The following is a 23,157-nucleotide window of genomic DNA, read 5'->3' as shown; positions in this document are numbered from 1 at the left end:
AGAAATCCTAAAAGCTCTCTTCAAGGCTAATGATACCCCTACAGAAAATTCTAAAATCCTTAAAATTCAAATAAACTTTCATATCTACAACAAAAAGACTAAAGCATCTTTCTAGGATTCATAGTAAAATTGAGGGGTGTGTTTAATGTCTATATATCTGTTGGGATTTAAGGGCATAAGGATTTTCAAATTTGCTAACTTGAAGATGCTCTACTCTGTATGCATCTCCCTCTCTCGTTGAAATTAGTACCAAAAAAGTCAAAGATGATTATCCTAAAAAAGAAGAGTGTTCATTGTAAATCATCTGACTCCACTTTTCATATGTATTGATTCTAAAAATGTTTGCACCAAAGTGAAGTTTTGTACAGAAAAAAATACCAAATTTCTATTGACTTCTACAAAATTTTTAGCCAGATATTTATATGGAAAAAAATTTGGCCTTGAAATGAGTCGCCTGTAAGAAAAGCTAATATTGTATAATTAAATCAATAGTCTGCTTAGTTTTTTTCAGCTATGCTATGTAACTGTAGATAAGTGGACAATTTGCATGACAAGTTTATATGAAATTAAGAACCCCTACATGTCCAAAGGCTTCTCAGCTGGTGCAGTGGTAAAGAATCTGCTTGCCAATGCAGAAGACACAGGTTTGGTCTCTGAGTTGGGAAGACCCCCTGGAGAAGGAAATGGCAACCCCTCTCCTCCCCGTCCCCCTCAGTATTCTTGCCTGGGAAATCCCATGGACAGAGGAGTCTGGTGAGCTACAGTCCATGGGGTCCCAAAAGAGTTGGACATGACTTAGTGACTAAACAACAGCACATTCAAAGTCACGGTACAGTGAAACACAGGTTTGTTTGTGGAACTTTGTCATTCTCTTTGGAACTTGGCCAATCAGTGGAACTTGTTGGCTGGAGGATCCCCTGTATCAGACCATTGCTGACCCTCTAAGTCCTGTTTACCTGCCCAGGGCCCAGGGCCATTTGTTTCACCTCACCTGCCGCCTGGTCTGTCACCCAGTCTAGATGGACTGTGCCCAGCTGTGGTGAGTGGAGAGAACTTTCTCCATTTGGGAGGTTGCTTTTGCTCCTGGAGCATGAGGCACCACTGGAGCTGCTCCGTGGCCAGGCATGTCCAGCCGAGCAGAGGGGAGTTCAGTCCTTTGAACAGAGAGTGGGAGATGACAGCAGGCAGGTAACTGATTCCCTCAGGCCCATGGGAGCCGTCTGGGGAGGCAGCGATCTGCCTGGCCCCTTAGAAGATGGTCTTGCATGACTGAGTAGTCAGTTGCACTCAGGGTGGCCAGCTCTTGTGTTTAGTCTCTTTCCTTCCTTAATTTCCCCTCCATTACCGCTTCCTTTGGAGCTGTTATCTCTAATAAAACTGTGGCAAATAAACTGCTTTCTGGGGAACCAAGGCTAAGACAACTTGCTTCTCGTTTTGAGATAGCATTCAGGCAATACCATTTTACTGGTAGAGACTTCATTTCTGACCTCCCTTTATGCTATGTAAATGGAGTCTGTCTTTGAGAAGTATAACGTAAAACATTTATCACTTACAGATCCTTAGATATCTGGAAAACTCTCCATTTCAGTAGTTCTACTGAGTTTTGCTTCAGTTTGAACAACATTTAATGTGTCAGAATTTGTGTACATGAACTCAATGACAATTCCACTTATTTACAGAGCTACCATGCCTGAGTACCTAAATAGGAAACCAGGATGAACTGTCATCTCAAGAAGGGAAAGCAAACCAACTTTGGCCTTTGGCTTCTCTTCATTTTAGATTATTATCAATAGAACTGTGCGGGTTTGTGCCATGACAGCAGCTCCATTACTCAGGTCAAGCTGTTAGCTACTACATCAGTTTTGCATCAGCTTTGCCTGTATAATGGGCTTAAGAATAGTACCTAGCTGGAATGTATGTGTAAACAATTCTCCAAAAGAGAATGAATAAATTTCTTGGGGGGGAGGAAATATGTTCATTAGGGTAGAGTTGAGAAGGTATGTAATGTAGAAAAGAGACAGATATAAAATTTATGCACAGTCCTTTGAACAGAGAGTGGGGAGACTCTCAGAATGGTACTCTGAACTGATCTAGTCTGGGGAAATGATAAATGCTAGCCACATCTTGGCCTCTTTCATGAGCTAGGTAGGATATCATCAAATACTTTCATTGGAGTGTTTATCTGGCTCATGTCCTGGCCGAATGGTGTTGAGCTTCCTCTCTGTTCAGGAGACTTGTCGCTGTACCAAAAATGGATGTGCTTTCAGACTTAATGATTGGTGTGGACATTTCTTCTTTTTTTTTACTTGCTCACTGTTCCTCCCATTTCTTATAGTAGCAAGACAGACTTTTCTTTGGGGAACCATTCCTAACTCAACTCTGTCTAGTTTAGATGGGGCTGGTTGTCCTTCTTTTCCTCCATCCAGTTCCAGGATTTCAGAGGATTCAGCTAATTAGCATATCTGTGCTCCTCAGCCACACGACTGGCTCAGGAATGGGCACATGACTCCATCTGGACCAATGAGGAGTAGGTTCAGGATTTTTACTGGAACTGTTGGGGAAAAGAAACTCTCTTCCCACTGGTTTGGAGCTAGAAGACTCATCCTGGAGCTACTGGTGGCCATCATAGGACAAAAGACTATGTGAACATGAAGTCCATGTGAAGGGAATTTGTACAGACAGAAATCTGCCCAGAGAGATGAAAAAAGGCACACCCTGAGGTACTGAGTACCCAGATCCAGCCACACCTGAAGCCATGGCACTCTTGAATTTTTCAGATATTATGGACAATAAATTCCCATTAGGCTTTTTTTTTTTTTTTTTGCCACCCATCACAGCATGAGTCCTAACATGTGAGCCATATATTGATACCTGGTATTAGTATAATTTCATTAATATTAATAATGTTCTTGGACATTTTGAGATAAAAAGATGAATGCAGTCTTTTAGCTGCAAAAACTTCCCTCTTCCCTCCTCACCCCATCTCTGTGGCCCCTTCCAAAGCGAGTACCTCCCTATCCCCCCCTCATGCCCTCCTCTCAAGAAAACTTGCTTATTTTAGTAGATGTTTATGAAACAAATGTCATTACATCTCTGTTTTCCTTCTTTTGGAAGCAGCAAGATGAGACAAGCAGGTAACCCTGTGCCTAAGTAGAAAATAATAATATTTAAAGAAAGAGGCAGAAAAGTATATCTGTTATAAGCTTTTCTTTTTTGTTTCTTTTTTAGAATTGTAGCTTATCAGTTTATCTATGCCTGCTATAGTCATAATTACAATTTAATATCTGCATACAAAAGCTATGTAAAAATCCATTTTTCCCAAATATACAAATTTTCTTTTTGGATAGTTTAAAACATTTTGATCACAGATTTCAATAGAATTTTAGGCTGAAAAAAATATTACCAATCTAGCAATATCACTTAACACCATTTGCAAAACACAAATCTTCCGATGACTGTAAATCTTTCCCTGTTCTGTTGTCCTTTTCTGATTCTCAGGGCATGAAAACATCATGGGGGAATAAAGGTGTTTTCTCCAAAGAAAGCTTTCATAACTAATTTGGCTCTAAAATCAAATGAAAAATGCCAAATAGGAAGAACCAAAAGAGGGGAGTGGCATAATGTCTGCTCGTTCATGCCCTGCTAGCGTCTGTGTCAGCAAGTTGCCTGTCTCCTAAGGGTCTTCTTCTGTCGTGCGTTGTGCTCTGGAACGTCCTGTCTGCATCCTGAGGAGGACAGATTTATATCTGATTGTCTTGTGCATAAGGTGGGTCAGCTTTAACTGTGCAACAGAAAGCCACAAACAGCATTTTACCTGCACGATATTGCTCCTGAAGGCGGCATTAATGAATGTAGAAACACGCTAGAAATGCACACATTTTGCATTTTCAAACATTTGTACAGCACAGTACAAATTCTGTGATAAGGCCAAACCTTTTTTCCCCTAGTCTGTTTTTGTGTCTGTGTGTGTGTGTGTGTGTTTAAAGTTTTTTTTTTTTTTTTTAAAGATTAAAGTGTTTCAATTGTAAAAAATACACACCGGGCAAATCCTTACCTGGATAATAAATATCTACATCACAGTACAATAAAATTTCTCCTCTATAAAATTTAAATACGGATTATAGTCTATCGCTATCAAAAGAAACACTATGCTAATATTTCCTTATTATTAAAATAACAGGAAAAATGACGAGCTTATTTTGGAACCTGATGCGGTAGCCATCGGAAAGGGCAAAGGGATTCAAACGTCTGTTAAGCACTCTCCTTCTGAAGAGGAATGGTGGCCTGGTGGTGATTCATCTCAACTCAGTTTGTGAAAAAGGTTTAGCCTTACAAATGCTGGCTACGTTTCAAAAACCATAAGACCAGTTTCATATTTTATGACTCATGCAGCCAAAGGTCAACATGACACGAACGGGTTAGAGTTCCGTAGAATAAGAATGTATCACGGACAGTGACATGCTTCGAGGGCGTCTGCAGTTCACGGAGGCTGCGTCCGCAGGGGCCGAGCGCGGAGGCGCGGGGCGGGCCGCGCCGGCCATGCTGTGGGCGGAAGAGGCGGCTCTCGGGCTGAGGCAGCAACACGGCGCGGGTATCCTTGAGGACCGAGGCTCACGGACGAGGAAAGCTCAGAGGCGGCACGTGGTGTTTGGAGCAGAATCATAAAGAAGAAAAGATCTTTACTTTTTTCACTATTTCTACCAACACGGCACATCTAATTGAAGAGTGAAGTACACTTGAGGGCTACACACACACGCACACGCACACGCACACGCACACTGGACACCACTCACCCCCCAAATATAAGTGATTTATAAATAGATATCCCAGTTGTAGGGCGTGTTCTCCTCTTCTGGGACGTCTGCCCACTGGGCAAGGTTTCAGGCAGTCCACATTTGATTTGAAAGTCTGGACGACGTAAGAAAAATGTAAAAAAAAAAAAAAAAAAAATCCAGAGCAAGTCCCTTCTAATCGAGTTTTATGGGATGGAGTCTTGAGATGCAGTAAGTACCTCAGTCAATTACAGAAGGAATGAGTCACCTTGACCACCGGGGTTGTGAGTCCTTCAGTCTTGACAGCCTTTCCTTCAACCGGAAGTCCTCGAGGCTTAGTCTACTCAGCAGGAAGTAGCCAGCTTTCGGCAAGATTTTGAGATCCGCAGTTTGCCTGCTTAAGGCTACCATGTAAGAGGCCAAGGATCAAACACACATTTAGTCGGGGCTGGCTGGGTTGCTGTAGATCTGCTGAACCATTTAGCCAATGGTCAATCATGTCAATCCCTAAGGCGTTCCCATGCGGCTTTAGATCAGGCTCTGCACTTGCACTGAATCTGGGGCTGTCTGATGCCCTGGGGAATCTCAACACGTTGAGGAGACTTTCCTGGGGAGCCTACTGCCTGAGGAGTCTGTGAGATTCCAGGACCTGCCTGCTCGCCTTCCCTTCCAAAGGAAAACCTGCCCCACCCGGAAAAGCTTCTCAGAGTTACCCTGGAGCAGAGAAGGTGATTAAACGCTTTGTTTCAAAGAGCAGTTATCCAAAGAGAGTCAACAGAGGAAGCTGAGATGGTAACAAAGTGAGGACCAGAGGAAACTGGCTAGAGGCTACCTGGAGAAAACAAAACCAAAAAACTGTCTGTAGGACACGGAAGCCTGGCGTGCTGCAGTCCATGGGGGTCGCAGAGAGTCCGACAGGACTGAGCGACTGAACTGAACTGAGGGAAGTCAAAGCAGGTAATCTGCCCATGAACTTCATGTTGATAATTTTATTCTCTTCACCTATTTCCTTTCTCTGGGTAGTAAGTTCTAGTGCACCGCTCTTGGTTTCTTTCCCTGGAAGCCTGTGTAATTGCTTTAGCACATCAAACACGTAATTTTTCTCCCGGATTATTTCTGGTCACTCTCAGGATTTTTAATGCACTCCTCTCCTTCTCCCAAATCTACCCTGCCTTTCTCTAAATAACTGATATGTCGTATATCAACTTTCTATTTTGAATCAACACCAAATATATTTTCCTTAGTTGTCAGGAGAGTCATCATTTCTAATAAAGTTAGAAATTAGAATGTGAAAGAAACCATCAAAAGAACTTGATTCCCTCACCCCCTAAAATTAGTACAGTGTTAAGGACAGGAAGGATTTTTGAGTTCATGACTCAAGGTCACAAATCTACCACTCGAGAGCACAAACTAGAACTCAGGCACCCCAACTTCTGGGCCAGTTAAAAAAGAATGAATCTACATGGTTTTTAGGCAAGTTTCACTGATATGGCTTATTTTCCCAAACACTTCCAGGATAAGGCAGTACAAGGCAGGCAGAGAAATAGTTTATGTCTACCATGACAGTGAAGAGTGGGATACATTCAGTTTCATGGGTATATTCTGTGCCCGTCTTCTGACATTGAAGCAACCAGGGGCATCATATGCTTTCTGGGCACACAGTACTCCAGTGTCGGTCACTGGGGAGGTGGGCTGGGCAGGGAAGGTGAGTGAGGGTTTGTGTGCGTGGTCTGCAGCTGTTTTCTGCTGAGTATCTATCAGGGCGATGCTATCAGAAGGACAGAGAGAGTCAGTGGCTGGAGCAGGCTTTGTTTGGTGGTAGTCAAGCCTCAGAGCCAGAGGGAAAGGAGATTAGGAAACACTTGTGAGTAGAGCAAAGAGCCCGAGGATCCAAGAGCAGAAGGGGGGAACCTCAGCATCAGGGCGTGAGGAGGCTCTGAGGCCCTGCATTTCCTTCAACATAGAATGTGACATCACTAGTCTCTCCCCAGAACAAGACTCAAACATTTCAGCTTGTTACCGCTCCTTGACTGGAAGGTCAATCCACAGGGAAATCTGGTGTCGGCTCAGCAGAGATGGAATCAGGTTGAATGACTTGAGGACTTTGAGAGTTGAAGGGTCTGATGTCACTGAACAGTGACATCCCTCTGTAAGTAGGTTTGATTTTTGTGGGAGTTTCCTTTGAGCAGTAAGAAGCCTTCTTGCTATGAAGTGACACTATGAATTTTTGGAAACCACTGAGTCACTGATATCTGTGAAGATTTTGAATTTCTTTGGGCTCACTTAAGGAAATTGTTTTCCTTGTTGGCCTCAATCAGTCAAACACCTGCACATCTTTGAGTCACACCCTTGTATAACTCAAATTAAATCACAGGATTATGAAAATTACAGTGAAAGGACAGCTAATTTGGGGGAAACACATATCCTTATACATTCCAGGTTAGGCTGCTAGGAGAGAACAGAGTGCTGAAAACAGTATGTTCTTGAATAGATAACAATTTGTTCAGAACTTTCTCTAGGAAGCTGAAAGCCACATCTCATCAAAGGCTGTCTCTGCTGTGCTAATTCGAGCCCTGCAAAAACCAGGATTGGATCAAGATGACCACATTGTCTTGGTTTTAAGTCTTCTTTAGTTTCCTGCTGTGCCATTTTGCTTGCTCGAGTCACTGACCAGGGACAGATGGGAGCTGGTGACGGCTTGGTGCTGGTGAATTAATGATTGTCCCCACCTCACCTCCACAACTGTAAAACCTCCAAAGCATATTCACATCAAAGGACTGGAGAACAAAATGCAATAGTTAGCAAGTACCCGCATTCGAGGGGCAATTTCATCCATGTCTATGCCAAGGACTACCTCCCTTTACCCCAAAACAATCCCTCCCAACACAAAGAAATAAAGGAACAAACAAAAAAGAGCTAGGCAATGGAATGAAATGACACCCAGTAGTGCTGTTGGAATTATGAGAATGAGTCAGTCGGTCTAATCCTCAAACACTTCCAAGAACAACGGGGGAAAGAGTTCCGTGGGGCATTCCACCTTCATGTGCAGGAAGCGGCTGGCATGGCAGGCTCCGATCATCCGCAGGTCTGTCACCTTCATCAGGAGTTTTGGCCAAAAGTGAGTCACATGGTGTTTTCGGTAATTGATATAGTGTTCAAAGGCCAGCAGGAAACTATCTTGGTATTTTTCTATTCTCTCAACGCAGGCAAGCCCTGGGCGATCTGAGGGAGAAGAAAGAAGGATGTTAATTTGCAGGCAGAAATGAGAAGGCTTGCCTGGTCCACTTCAAGTCCTTTAGTGTGAAGTGGGTCAATCTGGGGACTTTTGACTCCTAGGAATGGGCACGGATGCAGTATGAACTCTGGGGCATCAGGGACCAAGATGCCAGCGAATGGAGTAACTTACATGAAGGGTGTCAAGGCTTTGTTCAGATAAATGTCTCTGGCTTACACAAATCACCTCCTTGGGTGTGAAGGGTGATGCCTCCCTCCTAGGGTACAGAAGGAGAAACCTCACCTAGAGAACTGAAATACTGTGCATAATGAGGAGGGATTCTGACAAGCATGGGACTTACAGAGAAAAGAGAGATGTGAAAAGAGATTGGGAGGAAATCAGGCAGCCTGGATGCAAAGGAAGAATGTCCGATGGGAAGAGACTCTGGTGAAGACAAAGCAGCACAATATCTAATTTTAATTGTTCACTTGGCTTCAGTGAACCACTCCTTCCCTTCCCTTATTTTGATTGCTTCTGTAGAAGCCCTGTGTTGGTGGTGTCTTGGGAAGTTATAATGAAAAGGGGATGTGAACGACACTAGCATCATCCTGTGTGGAGAAGAGAAGAGTCACGGTGGGAAGATGGAGCTGGAGGAGATCATGATCATGTACAGCCCAGAAAAATCTTCCCAAATTTTGGAAAACCACTGGTCTTCCCACAATATATAGGAGACTCAAGGCAGTTTAAAAAAAACTGATAAAAGGATGTCAAGAGAAAGCCGGATGATTGGGGAACATCTAGGCTGTGAGGACTTGGGTTGCAAAAATGGATACAGAGGGACTGTATCTCAACATGGTAAAAGCTATATATGACAAGTCCACAGCTGAGAGCATACTAAGTGGTGAAAAGCTGAAGACATTTTTTAAGACAGAGAACAAGACAAGGATGCCTACTCTTGTGGCTTTTACTCAGCATAGCATTATAAGTCCTATGCAGAGCAATTAGGCAAGAAAAAGAAAGAAAAGGCATCCAAGTTGGAAAGGGAAAAGTAAAAACTGTCACTATTTGCTGATAACATTCCCAGTTGCATCAAAAAGAATAAAATACCTAGGGACTAATTCAACTAAAGACGTGAAAGACTTACACTGAAAAATAAGACGCTGATGAAGGAAACTGAGGAAAACACAGTGAGTGGAAAGATATCCCGTGCCCATGGATTGGAAGAATTAATATTGTTATAATGTTCATACTACTCAAAGCCATCTGTGGATTCAGTGCAATCCCTATCAAAGTTTCAATGGCATTTTTCACAGAACTAGAATAAACAATGATAGAGTTTGTATTTTCAGCCATAAAAGACCCTGAATAGCCAAAGGAATCTTGAGAAAAGAAAACGGGGCTGGAGGCATCACGTTCTCTGATTTAAAACTACATTACAAAGTTACAGCAACCAAAACAGTATTGTATTGGCATAAAAACAGGTATGTAGATGAATGGAAATGCAAATCAAAACAATTAGATATCACCTCACACCTGTCAGAATGGCTATCATCAAAAAGAAAAGAAGTAACAAGAAAACCCTTGAGCACTATTTTTGGGAATGTAAGTTGATACAGCCACTGTGGAAAACAGTATAGAGATTCCTTAAAAAATTAAAATAGAACTACCACATGACCCAACAATCCCACTTCTGGGTATTCATCTGAAGAAAACGAAACCACTACATCAAAAACATCTCTTCACCCCCCTGTTCTCTGCAGCATTCTTATAATAGTTAAGGTATGGAAACAAGCTAAGTGTCCACTGATGGATGAATGGATAAAGAAGCTGTCACAACCCCCCCCCCCACACACACACACTTTCTGGCATGCTGTTTAGTTACAAAGAATGAAATCTTGCCATTTGCAACAACATGGATGGACCTTGAGGGCACTATGCTAAGTGAATAAGTCAGAGAAAGATGAATACTGTATAATCTCACTTATAGGTAGAATCTCAAAAACAAACAAAATCCCAGCGACCTCATATGCATAGCAGATTGGTGGCTGACAGAGGCTGGGAGTCTGGGTGGGTGAAATGGGTGAAGGGGGTCCAAGGATACAGACTTCGAGTTATAAACCCAGTAAGTCATGCAGACGTAGTGAACAGCATAGTGACTAGCTAATAATACTGTATTACATATTTGAAAGTTGCTAAGACAGTAAATCTTAAAAGTCCTAATCACAAGAAAAAATTGTGCAGCTGTATATGGGGAGATATGTTAGCTAATACTGATGATCATTTCAAAATAATATACAAATATCCAATCATTATGTTGTACACCTGAAATTAATGCAATGTTATGTAAGTTATACCTAAAAACAAACAAACAAACAAAAAACCCACGAAATTTGTAAACCTGAATGAATTCCTCATACAACTCTGGGGAGCCCTACCACCTCCCTGCCCAGTTCTCCTGTTTGTGGCTTTGATCAAATAAATATATTCATGCTTCAAGTGTCTAGTTATTGAAATATCTGTATCAGTAAAACTCTAAATAGAGTTGTGCTTAATTTGAAAGAAACAATCAGGGTTAATGTCTCAGCCCACCATTCTGAGCTTAGACAAAATAATCCGGCTTTTGGCATCCCCCATCCAGCTCAGATTGCAATTTTTGCATTTTAATTTTGTGATTTCCTTCATAGTTGATGCTGCTGCTCTGTGGCTCGCCCCATCTTCTCTCTCTCTGAATGTGCTAGATAAATTCTCCACAGGATCGTTTAACTTTTGATCCAAACAGAAAGTCCACATATTACTCTGCACTTGCTCAGTTTATTTATTTTACAGGACACTGAAGACCAGAGACACTGGAAGCTTTGCTCAGGGTCACACAGGGAGTCCTTAGATAAATTACATGTTTTATTATTATTATTTTTTAAGGATACGTGGGTTCCCCTGGTGGCTCAGAGGGTAAAGCGTCTGCCTGCAATGCAGAAGACCTGGGTTCGATCCCTGGGTCAGGAAGATCCCCTGGAGAAGGAAATGGCGACCCACTCCAGTACTCTTGCCTGGAAAATCCCATGGACAGAGAAGCCTGGTAGACTACTGTCTATGGGACTGCAAAGAGTCGGACACGACTGAGTGATTGCTTGCTTGCTTGCCTTGAGAGTCCCTTGGACGACAGGAGATCAAACCAGTCCATCCTAAAGGAAATCAGTCCTGAATATTTATTGGAACCACTGATGCTGAAGCTGAAATTCCAATATTTTGGCCACCTGATGCAAAGAACTGACGCATTGGAAAAGACCCTGATGCTGGAAAAGATTGAAGGCAGGATAAGAACGGGAGAACAGAGGATGAGATGGTTGGATGGCATCACCGACTCGATGGACATGAGTTTAAGCAAGCTCCAGGAGTTGGCAATAGACAGGGTGGCCTGGCGTGCTGCAGTCCATGGGGTCGCAAGTGACTGAAATGATAGTGAAGTCTACTGGCAGGGAGCACCCCGACCTTGACCTGGCTGTCTGCTGGAGGCTGCCTCGCTTCCTCCTTCTTGGAAGCGGCTTCCTGTCCTGTGAGCAAGTCCGCTCCCAAGAGAAGCCGGAGTATCACAGAACACAAGGCCGTCACCGGGTGGACGTGGAATTCTCAGGATCCTACAAGGGCAGTCATGGGCTCCCGACAGGAGGGGACTGCACACGGCGTAGGCATCGGGAGGGCAGGACGGGGAAGGCCGCGCTAGACAGAGCCTGCCCACCACACCAGAGGCGGGTCTGGGGGACCCCACCGCTGTGGGTGCAGTGCAGAGCATGCGGACCCAGAAGAGCCTGCTGCCCCGAGGCGGGCCAGGAGTGTCTGTGGAAGGGAGCCGCTTCACCGAGCCTTGGGAGAGGAGCTCCGGGGGCTCCTGTCAAGACCTGAGGAGCCGGCAGACACCGCTTCTCAGCTCCCCGGCAGTCCGCAAAGCCCCGCCCGCCGCTGGAGGATGCCGGGACGCGATCCGACGGGGACCGGAAACCTACCGCCCGCCGCCGGAGGGCAGCGGGATGCGAACCGGAAGCCGGGGACCGGAAGCTTCCCCAGGCTCTCTGAACGCGCGCCAGGGCCGGTCTGGACACACTCACCTGAAGACATCAGCAGGACGGCCTGAAGGAGAGCGACCTCAGTGTCGTCCAGGTTAAAAGAGGACAGCGACATCCCCAGGTCGAAGATGGCGTCGGACACTACCCCGAGGCCCCCGTTTTTCAGCTGGCCGCGCGTCACCGCCATCTCCCCGTTCAGGGTCAAAGTCTCACTCTCCGGGTCGTAGCGCACGGCCGCACGGAGGGACATGATCTCCATGCAGCAGCCTTTAAGGAGGATGATCTGGTCTTCACATGGCAGCTGGAAAGAAGCAGCCCACGTCAGCACGGAGCGAGGGCACAGACGTCTGCTAGGACCCGCCTGCAGGACCCCAGGGGCGACGGGAGCAGCCCCTGCCCTGTCTGCTCGCGGCTGCAGACTCCCACAACCACTCCCCATACTCTAAGCCTGGGCTTCCCAGGGCACTCGTGGTAAAAAGTCTGCCTGCCAACACAGGAGATTTGGGTTCGGTCCCTGGGTCAGGAAGATCCTTTGGAGAAGGGCATGGCAACCCAGTCCAGTATTCTTGCCTGAAGAATCCCTGTGGACAGAAGAGCCCGGCCGTCTAGTCCATGGGGTCACAGAGAGTTGGCGCAGAGTTGGACACAACTGGAGCGACTGAGCACCCACACTGTTCATCATCTTCACCAGTTTTTTTTTTTTTTTGGCTGCACTGCATGGCATGTGGGATCTTAAGTCCCTGACCTGGGATTGAACTGGCACCCCCTGCATTGAAAGTGCAACCAACCCAGAACCCAGGTCTCCCACGCTGCAGGCAGATGCCTTACTGTCTGAGCCACCAGGGAAGCCCAAGAATACTGGAGTAGCCACCAACTGAGACCTTCCTAAATGTACCACTGTTTTGGTCTGGTAGCTCTAAGAGCTGACCCCACTGTTTAGCTGGCAACTGTGCCGCTCTGTTTTTTGAAGAAAGTTTGCTCCTTGAATCTCTTAAAAGGTAGAGGACTAGAAGGTCTGTTACAGACACATGTGACCTTTGAGGCCCAGAGATGTCACAACTTTGCTCAGAGTCACCCAGTGGATCAGAGGCAGAGGTGAGCCCAGAATCCGGACCTCCTGGCTCCTAGGGTTATTATGTTCTCAGAGTCTCCAGCATCAGAATTACTGCACACACTGGATCTCTTTGTCAGTGTTGTAATCTCATTTTAAACTCATTTGGGTGTCCTGTTAAGATTTGTGATAACGTGATAACATTATTGTCACCCTGCTTATTTAACTTAGATGCAGAGTACATCATGCGAAATGCCAGACTGGATGAAGCACAAGCTGGAATCAAGATTGCTAGGAGAAATATCAATAACCTCAGATATGCAGATAATACCACCCTCATGGCAGAAAGCAAAGAAGAACTAAAGAGCCTCTTGATGAAAGTGAAAGAAGAGAGTGAAAAAGTTGGCTTAAAACTCAACTTTCAGAAAACTAAGATCACGGCATCCAGCCCCATCACTTCATGGCAAATAGATGGGGAAACAATGGAAACAGTGACAGACTATTTTTTGGGGTTCCCAAATCACTGCAGATGGTGACTGCAGCCATGAAATTAAAAGATGCTTGCTCCTTGGAAGAAAAGCTATGAGCAACCTAGACATTATATTAAAAAGCAGAGATGTTACTTTGTCGACAAAGGTCCATATAGTCAAAGCTATGTTTTTTTCCAGTAGTCATGTATGGATGTGAGAGTTGGACCATAAAGAAAGCTGAGCACCGAAGAATTGATGCTGTGGACTGTGGTGTTGGAGAAGACTCTTGAGAGTCCCTTGGACTGCCAGGAGATCAAACCAGTCCATCTTAAAGGAAATCAGTCCTGAATATTCATTGGAAGGACTGATGCTGAAGCTGAAACTCCAATACTTTGGCCACCTGATGTGAAGAACTAACTCATTTGAAAAGACCCTGATGCTGGGAAACATTGAAGGCAGGAGGAGAAGGGGATGGCAGAGGATGAGATGGTTGGATGGCATCACGGACTCGATGGACATGAGTTTGGGCAAGCTCCACGAGTTGGTGATGGACAGGGAAGCCTGGCATGCTGCAGTCCATGGGGTCACAAAGATTTGGACACAACTGAGCAACTGAACTGAACTGATAACATTAATAATAAACTTAAAAACTCTGTGAAGAGAAATACCAAAAAATTAGAGTTTGATTTTTTGGAGGGGGAGAATGTTTAATTAAATGCCATTATCAAAGTAGGTTGAAACACTATTAGTTAATGGGTGTTTTTGATGAATTGGGCTAAGATTGACATACATCACCTTGTTTAATGTTTGCAACGATGCAGTGAGGTAAATATTCTAATTCCAATTTTATTGACAGGTGTGGAAATCCAGGCTCTGAGAGGTTGAGAGACATGCTAGGGGGTCCCTGAGTGGGTGAGGTGAGAGTTGGAAGCCAGCTCTGGAGAGCTCCCTCTCTGAAGGGATTTGGGTGTAAGCTTCCGTAAAGAATGAATATGAAACGACACATAGTTTCTCTCTTTATTAAAGCAGGTTCCAATTCTATTTTGAGAAATGATCTTGGCAACACAACTACTTCAGTTCAGGTGACTACATATGACAAAGCAGTATTTGGAATTACCTTTAAAACACAGAGTATTTCATATATATATATATATATATATATATTTTTTTTTTTTTTTTTTTACTAACTCAGCCTACCTGCCTTACTGTTTAATTTCAAATTGCTCTGCTTTTTCTCTATAATAAAAGGCATTTTGTGTTTGGTTCTGGAATCCATTCATGTGAATTCTCCCCTCTACTCATTAAGCAAAATGACTATGATTTGCTTTTATTTAGTTTCTGATTTGTACTCCTCAATTACATCTTGGATTCCTGGGCTCAGGGCCTGGTGGGGAACAGGAGACAGGAACTTGGCTGGCGCCTCCACAGGCAATCGGAAAGCTGGCTGGAGTGGGTGAGCGCTGGCTTCACTGCCTAGGGCAGAGGTCCTGTCTGCAGCCCGCTCACCGACACCTACGGCTCGATGAACACACATCGCAGCCCCGCCTCTGAGGGTCTGTATGTGCCCAAGTTCCCAGGTGATGCCCCTGCACCTGGTTCAGAGACCCGCTCTTGAGAACCATGGACATAGAGTGGCAAAGAGAAATGACTAGTCTGATAAAACCATTGATTTTAGTTGTTTTTAGAGTATATAGACTTGGGCAGGCCCCATCTTTATAGCCAAGTCTGATGATAGATGAAGTAGAAGTTTTCTCTTGAAAAGTTCCTATTTGTGAGTTCACATGTAAGTAAAAGCAGAGTAAAGATTTGTCAAGGGTCTCCAGCAGTTTAAAAACTAGGCCAGATGCCTGTTCTTTAAAGAGGGGTTTATGGTGAGGTTTGTTTCCACATGTGGGCAGACAGTCTCTAAGTCACCCAAGAACCCTCCACTGTGGGGAGGCCCAGGGGGCCCGCCCGGGGGAGAGGCGGGGGCGCCCACAGACTGGCAGGAGTGCCCGTGCCCTGCGCTCAAGAAACGGTTCTGACGTGCTCTTGGCAGCTCTGCCAGCAGCCATTTCAGAGCTTTCGAAACCCTTGGTTGGTGGCCTGGCATGAGTCTCAGCAGAAAGTTATCCGAGTTCGATTTGAACAGCAGCTGCATCAAACTGCCTCTGGCAGAAACTTCCGGTTCTGGGCCCACCTGGGATCTGGAGCCCACTCCACAGGTAGCTCACGGCCTGCGCCCTTCACAGCCCTCTTTGGGGTTCTAGAGTGTCAAAAGGGACTTCACTGGTGGTTCAGTGGTTAAGACTCTGCACTTCCAATACAGAGGGCTTGGGTTTGATCCCTGGTGGATTCCCTGGTGGGGAACTAAGATCCCACGTGCCACACAGCACCACCAAAAGATTAAAAAAAAAAGATAGTGTCAAAGGGTAAAGGCCCTCAGGAGGCCACAGGCACCAGAAACATATGTACCGCTGCTGTCAAAATGGTCTCCCCTCACTTTTTTTCAATTTGGAGACTACAAAATATCAAGGTTGAAAGAGAGGTGGAATCACGACTTTGAAGCAGGCTTAAACTCCCGAGGGAAGCTTGACGGGAGAAGCGTGCCACACTCGGGCCTGGAAAGTTCCAGGCTGAGCTCTCACCCTTGCCAAGGACACAGAGCACGGTGTGTTTGTTGCTGGTGGCAATGGCTTCTTTTCCTTCATTCACTACATAGCTCTCAGTGGCTGGTGGCCTTAAGCTTTACATTTTCTGGAAAACTTTTTTGGTGGGTATTCCAAGGGGAACACAGGACTGATGGGCTAGCTTGCCTTGTAGGAGTAGCCAACTCCAGTTTTTTCTCAGACGCCAAGGACTGAGGAAAGAGGACACAGCCCAGAGATAGAGGACTAAGAGAGGTTTGGGAAAACAGATTCAACCCAGCACCAAAATCAAGAGCTGACACTGGGAGTGAGAGGAAAGGCGTCCTTGGCACAGACGGGACTGTAGACACACTTTCTAGAGGGCAATTTGGCAACGCATGGAAAGTCCTCAGACGAGCAGCTTAGGTCCTTAAATTCCACTTCTGGGATTTGCACCAGGAAACAGGCTGTTCTGTGAACAGGGCTTAGGCACCAGAACGCTCGTTGCAGAATATTTATATTATTAAAAATCAGATATCCCGTAAAGGCAGATAACCTAAATTATGGGAGATCTGTTCTTTAGAATGGGCCTTCCCAGGTGGCTCAGTGGTAAAGAACCCACCTGCCAATGCAGGAGACACAAGAGACACGGGTTTAATCTCTGGGTCTGGAAGATCCCCTGGAGGAGGAAATGGCAACCCACTGCAGTATTCTTGCCTGGAGAATCCCAGGTGGGATGTTAGTTCCCTGACCAGGGCTCAAACCTATGCCCCCTGCAGGGGACGTGCCTAATCTCACCACTGGACTGCCAGGGACACCCCTCACCTCACCCCACCCCATTTCACTTATTCTTGAGGATGAAGAAACCACCACAAAGCCAGCCTGCTGGGATATAAAGTGGAAATAATACAGACAGAGACTCAAAGAACAGTGGCCCCATGCCACACAGGTAGACTTCATCTCTTTGATCTTAATTTTCCCCATCTGTAAAGTGGGCTTAACAAAAGCTATCCTGCCAATCTGTTAGAGACTGGATTTCATGAGGCAGGCTTGAGCATGGCAACCAGGACATCACAATGCCAACTGAGAGGAGGTGAGACTGTCTGGTTCTCCTGGGCCTGGAGTCAGGCAGTGGGGAGGCCCCTTATCAGCCTCACATGGATAAGCTGATGGATGATGACAAACAGAGGAGGCGGGGAAACAGGCGGGACAGTGGCTTGTCATTTCGTGCTGCTGTGGTTTTCATATGACTTTTTATAAGTCCCAACTGATTACAATTAAATTACACGTAATAGGAACTCAATGGAACTAATCATGAATACGAACAAAGAAGGAAAAGCAATCTCCTCACCTCACAAAACATAGGCAACTTTTTGGCAAAATCCACCACTCTGGTAATTGCTGGTGTGATGATTTTTGTAAAATGGCTGAAGGCTTCTAAGTCGACCTTTCCACCTTCTGGGGCGTTTACTATCGGTGCCTGTCCGATGTCTTCGGGCTGAGGAGGAGAGACAAGGAGGATTTAAATGAAGACACCGAACAGGTCATTGATCACGGTTCTCCCGCGGCAGGAAATCTCTCCTGAACTGACATATACTGTACGGTTTCCACGTCATTCCGTGAGAGACCGTACAGTTTCCAAGACCTTGAGTTCTCTGAGCAAAGATATATGTTCTTGGTTGTCGCTTTCAAAGGCCCCCAGTGATCACGGTCACAGGGCTGTTGCTGTGGAAAGGCACTGAGAGAAAGAGGGAGGAGGAGAAACAAGAATCTCGCTCTGTTTCTGAGTGCATGAAGGGGACCTACATCTGTGGCTCTGGGTGCCGTGTTCAGAGCAGGGCACACTCTGTGGGTGTCCTCCTGTGGGCGGTGGGAGGGGAGGGGGAGCCCCGCACACAGGACCCAAGGATTCACTCTTGCTTGCGATGCCTTTTGCTTGGGTCCCAGTCTGCCCTCCAGAGGCCAGCCCGAAGCTAGCTCCTCAGCTTGGACCGCAACAGGCTGTGGCCTCTCCTTCTATCTCCTGTGCTCACTGGTGCTCCCTGCCAGCAACAGTCCTCCCCGATGCCCTTTCTGGTCTTTGCCATGGTAATGACTGTCTTGGGTGGTCCTCACCCAGTCCCAGATGGACAGGTGAGAGAAGGAGTGCCCAGGGAGGTTCAGGACCGTTCCGAGGCCAGGACTGGTCCCTGCTCTTCCAGAAGGCCGTGCCTGGGGTCAGAGGAGCCGACACTGCCTGACGGTGGTGTCCTTTGCCCAGAGTCGCGGTGGACATGTAGGGGCGAGGCGGCCAGGCTGGGAGGCGGGAAGAGGGCAGACAGGGCAGGAGGTACGGGCTCCGGGAGCCGGTCCAGCAAGTCCGACCCCTCACCGCAGAGTGGCTGCTGAGGCCACCGCTGGGGACAGACTGCATCTGCCTCTACAGGCCCCAGACTTGACTGTGCCTCTGAGTGACCCACAGAATTGCCGACTCAATAGGTACCTGTTAAGAGAATCTGCCTTTCCACCGGCTCCCCAGGGCACGGGTGCCGCTGGCCTGAGCCTGGGCGCTGAGCAGCAGTGGGAGAGCAGTGACCACACCCAACCCTGGGGACCCACTTCCTGCTTGGCTTCCCCCGTCGCCCCTGTTGCTGCTCTCGCCTCCTTTTAGCACAAAGACAAGCAAGGATGGTTCTTTCACTCTCCTACCGCCACGGCACCAGGTCAGAGGGGTGGCCCAGGCCGTCCAAAGGTGTGACTGGAGATGTACAGACTGGGGTCGAGGGCGGGGGGATTTTTTCAATCTGCTGCTGCTGCTAGGTCACTTCAGTCGTGTCCGACTCTGTGCGACCCCATAGATGGCAGCCCACCAGGCTCCCCATCCCTGGGATTCTCCAGACAAGAACACTGGAGTGGGTTGCCATTTCCTTCTCCAGTGCATGAAAGTGAAAAGTGAAAGTGAATTTGCTCAGTCGTGTCTGACTCCTAGCAACCCCATGGACTGCAGCCCACCAGGCTCCTCCGTCCATGGGATTTTCCAATCTACTACATAGCAAACTATGACAGCAGTGACCTATTTTGGATTCTCCAGGAGGTTCTTTTGTTTTTTCCACTTTTGGGGGACAGCAAGTGGATGGGAAAGAAAGCTGGTTTCTGTCTTGTTTCATATCAGTGACTATGTTTTGGGGCAACTGTCAGCATAGCAAGCCCATGGAAGGCTGCTGGTTCTCCGGATGCAAATGGAATTGATGGGATAATCACAGGTAGGGCTTCCCTCTCTCTCCTGTCTCTATCTCTCTCTTATACTGAGTTAAGGGACAAGGACTTCCCTGATGGCAGAAAGCAAAGAGGGACTAAAGAATCTTTTGATGAGGGTGAAAAAGGAAAGTGAAAAAGCTGACTTAAAACTCAACATTCAGAAGATGAAGATCATGGCATCCGGTCCCATCACTTTATGGCAAAGAGATGGGGAAAAAATGGAAAGAGTCACAGGCTTTATTTTCTTGGGCTCCAAAACTACTGTGGACAGTGACTGCAGCCATGAAATTCAAAGACGCTTGCTCCTGGGAAGAAAAGCTACAACAAACCTAGATTGTGCATTAAAAATCAGAGACACCACTTTGCTGACAAAGGTCCATACAGTCAAAGCTGTGGTGTTTCCAGTAGTCATGTATGGATGTGAAAGTTGGACCATAAAGAAGGCTGAGTGCTGTAGAATTGATGTTTTTAAATTGTGGTACTAGAGAAGACTCTTGAGAGTCCCCTGACTCATTTGAAAAGACCCTGATGCTGGGAAAGATTGAAGGCAGGAGGAGAAGGGGATGACAGAGGATGAGATGGTTGGATGGCATCACCGACTTGATAGACATGAGTTTGAGTAAACTCTGGGAGAGAGTGATGGATAGGGAAGCCTGGCGTGCTGCAGTCCATGGGGTCACAAAGAGTTGGACACGACTGGGTGACTGAACAACAACAACAAGGGAAAAGGTACATCAGGAAGTCTGGGGGTGATTATTCCGATGCACACAGCAGCCTGCCACCCTGCAGACCACCTTGCTGGCCTTTCTGATCCCTGCCACTCTGAAATGTGGCCGGGCTCACCTGCGTGTCTGCTTTATAACTCTCTCACAAAGATCAACTAATAAAAGGAAGATGGTAAAAACGTAGAGAGTTGGATACACACATACATAAGGTGATCTTTGTAAGAAATAAAAATAAAATTTTAATAACCCCATGAATTGCAGCATGCCAGGCCTCCCTGTCCATCACCGACTCCCGGAGTTCACTCAGCCTCACGTCCATCGAGTCGGTGATGCCATCCAGCTATCATCCTCTGTCTTCCCCTTCTCCTCCTGCCCCCAATCCCTCCCAGCATCAGAGTCTTTTCCAAATAGTCAACTCTTCACATGAGGTGGTCAAAGTACTGGCCTCTTCAAATATTTTTCCAGACAAGATGGGCCATCATCACATAAAAATGAATGAAATAATATATGTAGTGGTGTTGTAAGCAAAAAAAATGGTATCGGCCACACAGGAGATGCAAGTCCTCGTGTATAGAAGCCAGTTCCGTACATGGATACTTATGAAGCAAAGCTGTCTTTAATGAAGGATTTTTAACGGCCTTGCAGGAATAATTCACAACCCCCAAGAGTCACTTTTAATCCTGAGCATAAACACTCAGTCACAACGACCCAGCTGCAGGGAGCATGTGTAAGTGTGTCCAGTGGCTGAGACGGCGGGCTTAGCTGTGCTGTCTCTGAGGGTGGATCCATGGAACTCGATGATCCATTTCACAGATATTTATTGCGCTCAGTTCTGGTTATCTACTGCTGCATAACAAACTCTCCCCAAACCCGAAACACTACTTTTTCATTTAAAACAATACATTTTCACTGAGTCTCAGAGTTCTGGGTCGTTCTTCAGGGGTCCCTCATGAAATCTCAGCAGAGACTGCTGTCATCTGTAGATGAGTCCAGTCACACCACTGGTGCCTGGGCGGGTAGGAAGTCTCTCCACATGGCTGCCTGGGGCTTCCTCCCAGCATGGCGGTCTCAAGGCAGGGGAACTCTCACTCTTTTAGTTTGTTAGGGCAGTTGGCTTCCCTCAGAGACCACATGGCATCCCTCTCCAAAATAACCAACTGGAAACTGCAAGGCTTCTTATGACCCAGCCTTAGGAGTCACTCTGCCCAAATCTGTCGTTTCAAGGAATCACAGCCCAGCCCAGATTCAAGGGAAGAGAGGACTAGATGCTACCACTCCTTGGTGAAGAAAGGGAGGAAAGAATTGATTGGCAGTCACCTTAGGGAAAAGCTACCGTCAGCTTCAACCACACATGTGACAGACACTGAAGGTGACAGAGCTGAATGGAACCCTGTCCTTCCCTCAAGGAGATCGGGGGTGGCCCAGGCACAGAAGGGGACTGGCTGACAGAAACAAAGCTCACTGTAGAGACAGACGGGATGATGGAGGCGTTCTGTCTCCCCCAGCATCCCTCGAGGAAAAAATATCCTGGAGAAACAGTTATTTGCATTTGGACCAAGCGGGACAGTTTCTTGAACATATCAAGGATCTAAAAAATATACACTTCACGTCAGCTCCATGACGGGGGGGGAGACAGGTGGGTGAAGCAGTGGCTCTGTAAACATCAACGTCCTGAACAGAACCTTGCGCCTGGGTAACCTTACAGCCTGAAGAAAGTCTACTGGCAAATCATTCTGTGCAATGCCTTTCCTGGTTCTTTCTATAGACGATTGAGAAAAGCATTACAAGCCTTTGAGTTAAAGGTATGGATGTGGCTGTTTTAATCATTAAAATCATGCTATCTTGGCTGAAGACTTGGGCCAAAAACCCAAGTTGGCCGTTTGGCCACTTTATGTTGGGCAAACCTCAGGTGGGACACTGGAAGGCCTGGGGCTTGGTTTGCATACCTGTAAAGCGAGGATGGTGATTCCAGCCTATCTAACCCAAAGTGTCATGAAGTCCAAAGAAGCAATGGAGAGGAAGACCTTTCACAATGGTTAGTTTTCGTTCATTTGTTTTTTGACATGGGCCATTTTTAAAGTCTTTATTGAATTTGTTACATTTTTCCTTCCATTTTATGTTTTGATGTTCTGGCCACAAGGCATGTGGGATCGCAGCTCCCTGACCAGGGACTGAACTGCATTCCCTGCATTGAAAGCCCAAGTCCTAAGCCCTGGACCACCATAAAATGCCTAGTTTTATAAAAATGTCAAACATGGATATTCCAAGGGTCTGGAAAGGCCTGTTTTTCTTTACACTCCCCTCCCCCAACCCTACTCCAGATTCTCATCGTCCCCCTGGACCTGACAGCATTTAAAACTCAACGTTTTGACTTCCATTGATGTAAAAATACATTCAATATATGGGTCACTTCTTTATAGAGGTGATTCTAAACGGGATATTTTGGAGTGAGTTTAGGGGATGAAATATGTATATAAATGGGCATCTGAGGGAAGACCTGAGTATAAAAAGGGAGAGCTGGCAGGTAAAGAATTTTGCTAATCAGTTGACCCAGGGCTGGCGTACTTCACAGTAGAAGCAAAGAGCTAACTGCATTAGAATTCAGTGACTCACATGCAGAAGACTGGCCCTGCACTCCCATCAATAACAGGCGGGAGACACCACCATCCCAGGTTCTGAGCACCCAGGGCACAGAGGCAAACAGAAGCGGAAGCGGAAGCGGAAGGGGCGGGATCTTACCAGGAACTTCCGCTTCTGCTTCCAGTGGCTGCCCTGGGCGTTGGTGGCCACGTGGGCCTCGGTGACGGTCTTGATGAGCTCCCATTCCTGGTCAGTGGGCTCTGGCTTGTGCCCCATGGATCTCTGCAGCTCCTCCCGCCGCCTCTTCTCCCGGTTCTCCTCGATGAGCTTCCTCTTGGCCAGACGCTTGCTGTCGTCTAGGACCACTGCGGGGGGAGAGGGACACAGAGCAGATGCTCTCCAGACAGCTGGCAGACCAGGGCGGGGCTTGAGCGGCTCAGA

At 46.4% G+C, this 23,157-nt stretch overlaps 2 protein-coding genes across 6 annotated transcripts in view; one reads left to right on the top strand and one right to left on the bottom strand.

Moving 5' to 3' along the window:
• The window catches only part of NR1D2 (nuclear receptor subfamily 1 group D member 2), a 138,729-nt gene that overhangs the window by 112,205 nt on the left and 3,367 nt on the right, over positions 1-23,157 (top strand). The window lies entirely within an intron of this gene.
• Positions 3,193-23,157, bottom strand: part of THRB (thyroid hormone receptor beta) — a 436,468-nt gene continuing 416,503 nt past the window's right edge. For all 4 annotated transcript variants that reach the window (XM_070781685.1, XM_070781684.1, XM_070781682.1 and 1 more), the window contains 4 exons: positions 22,876-23,081; positions 17,526-17,672; positions 12,090-12,348; positions 3,193-7,994 (listed from right to left, as the gene is read on the bottom strand). In XM_070781685.1, the coding sequence (XP_070637786.1) occupies positions 7,753-7,994; positions 12,090-12,348; positions 17,526-17,672; positions 22,876-23,081 (854 nt within the window). In that variant the 3' untranslated portion in view covers positions 3,193-7,752. The remainder of the gene's footprint in view (positions 7,995-12,089; positions 12,349-17,525; positions 17,673-22,875; positions 23,082-23,157) is intronic.

The sequence above is a fragment of the Bos indicus genome, chromosome 27 (assembly GCF_029378745.1).
Source record: "Bos indicus isolate NIAB-ARS_2022 breed Sahiwal x Tharparkar chromosome 27, NIAB-ARS_B.indTharparkar_mat_pri_1.0, whole genome shotgun sequence".
Lineage (NCBI taxonomy): Eukaryota > Metazoa > Chordata > Mammalia > Artiodactyla > Bovidae > Bos > Bos indicus.
Note: the sequence above shows the minus strand (reverse complement) of the source record. Positions and strands in the feature narration are given on the sequence as shown.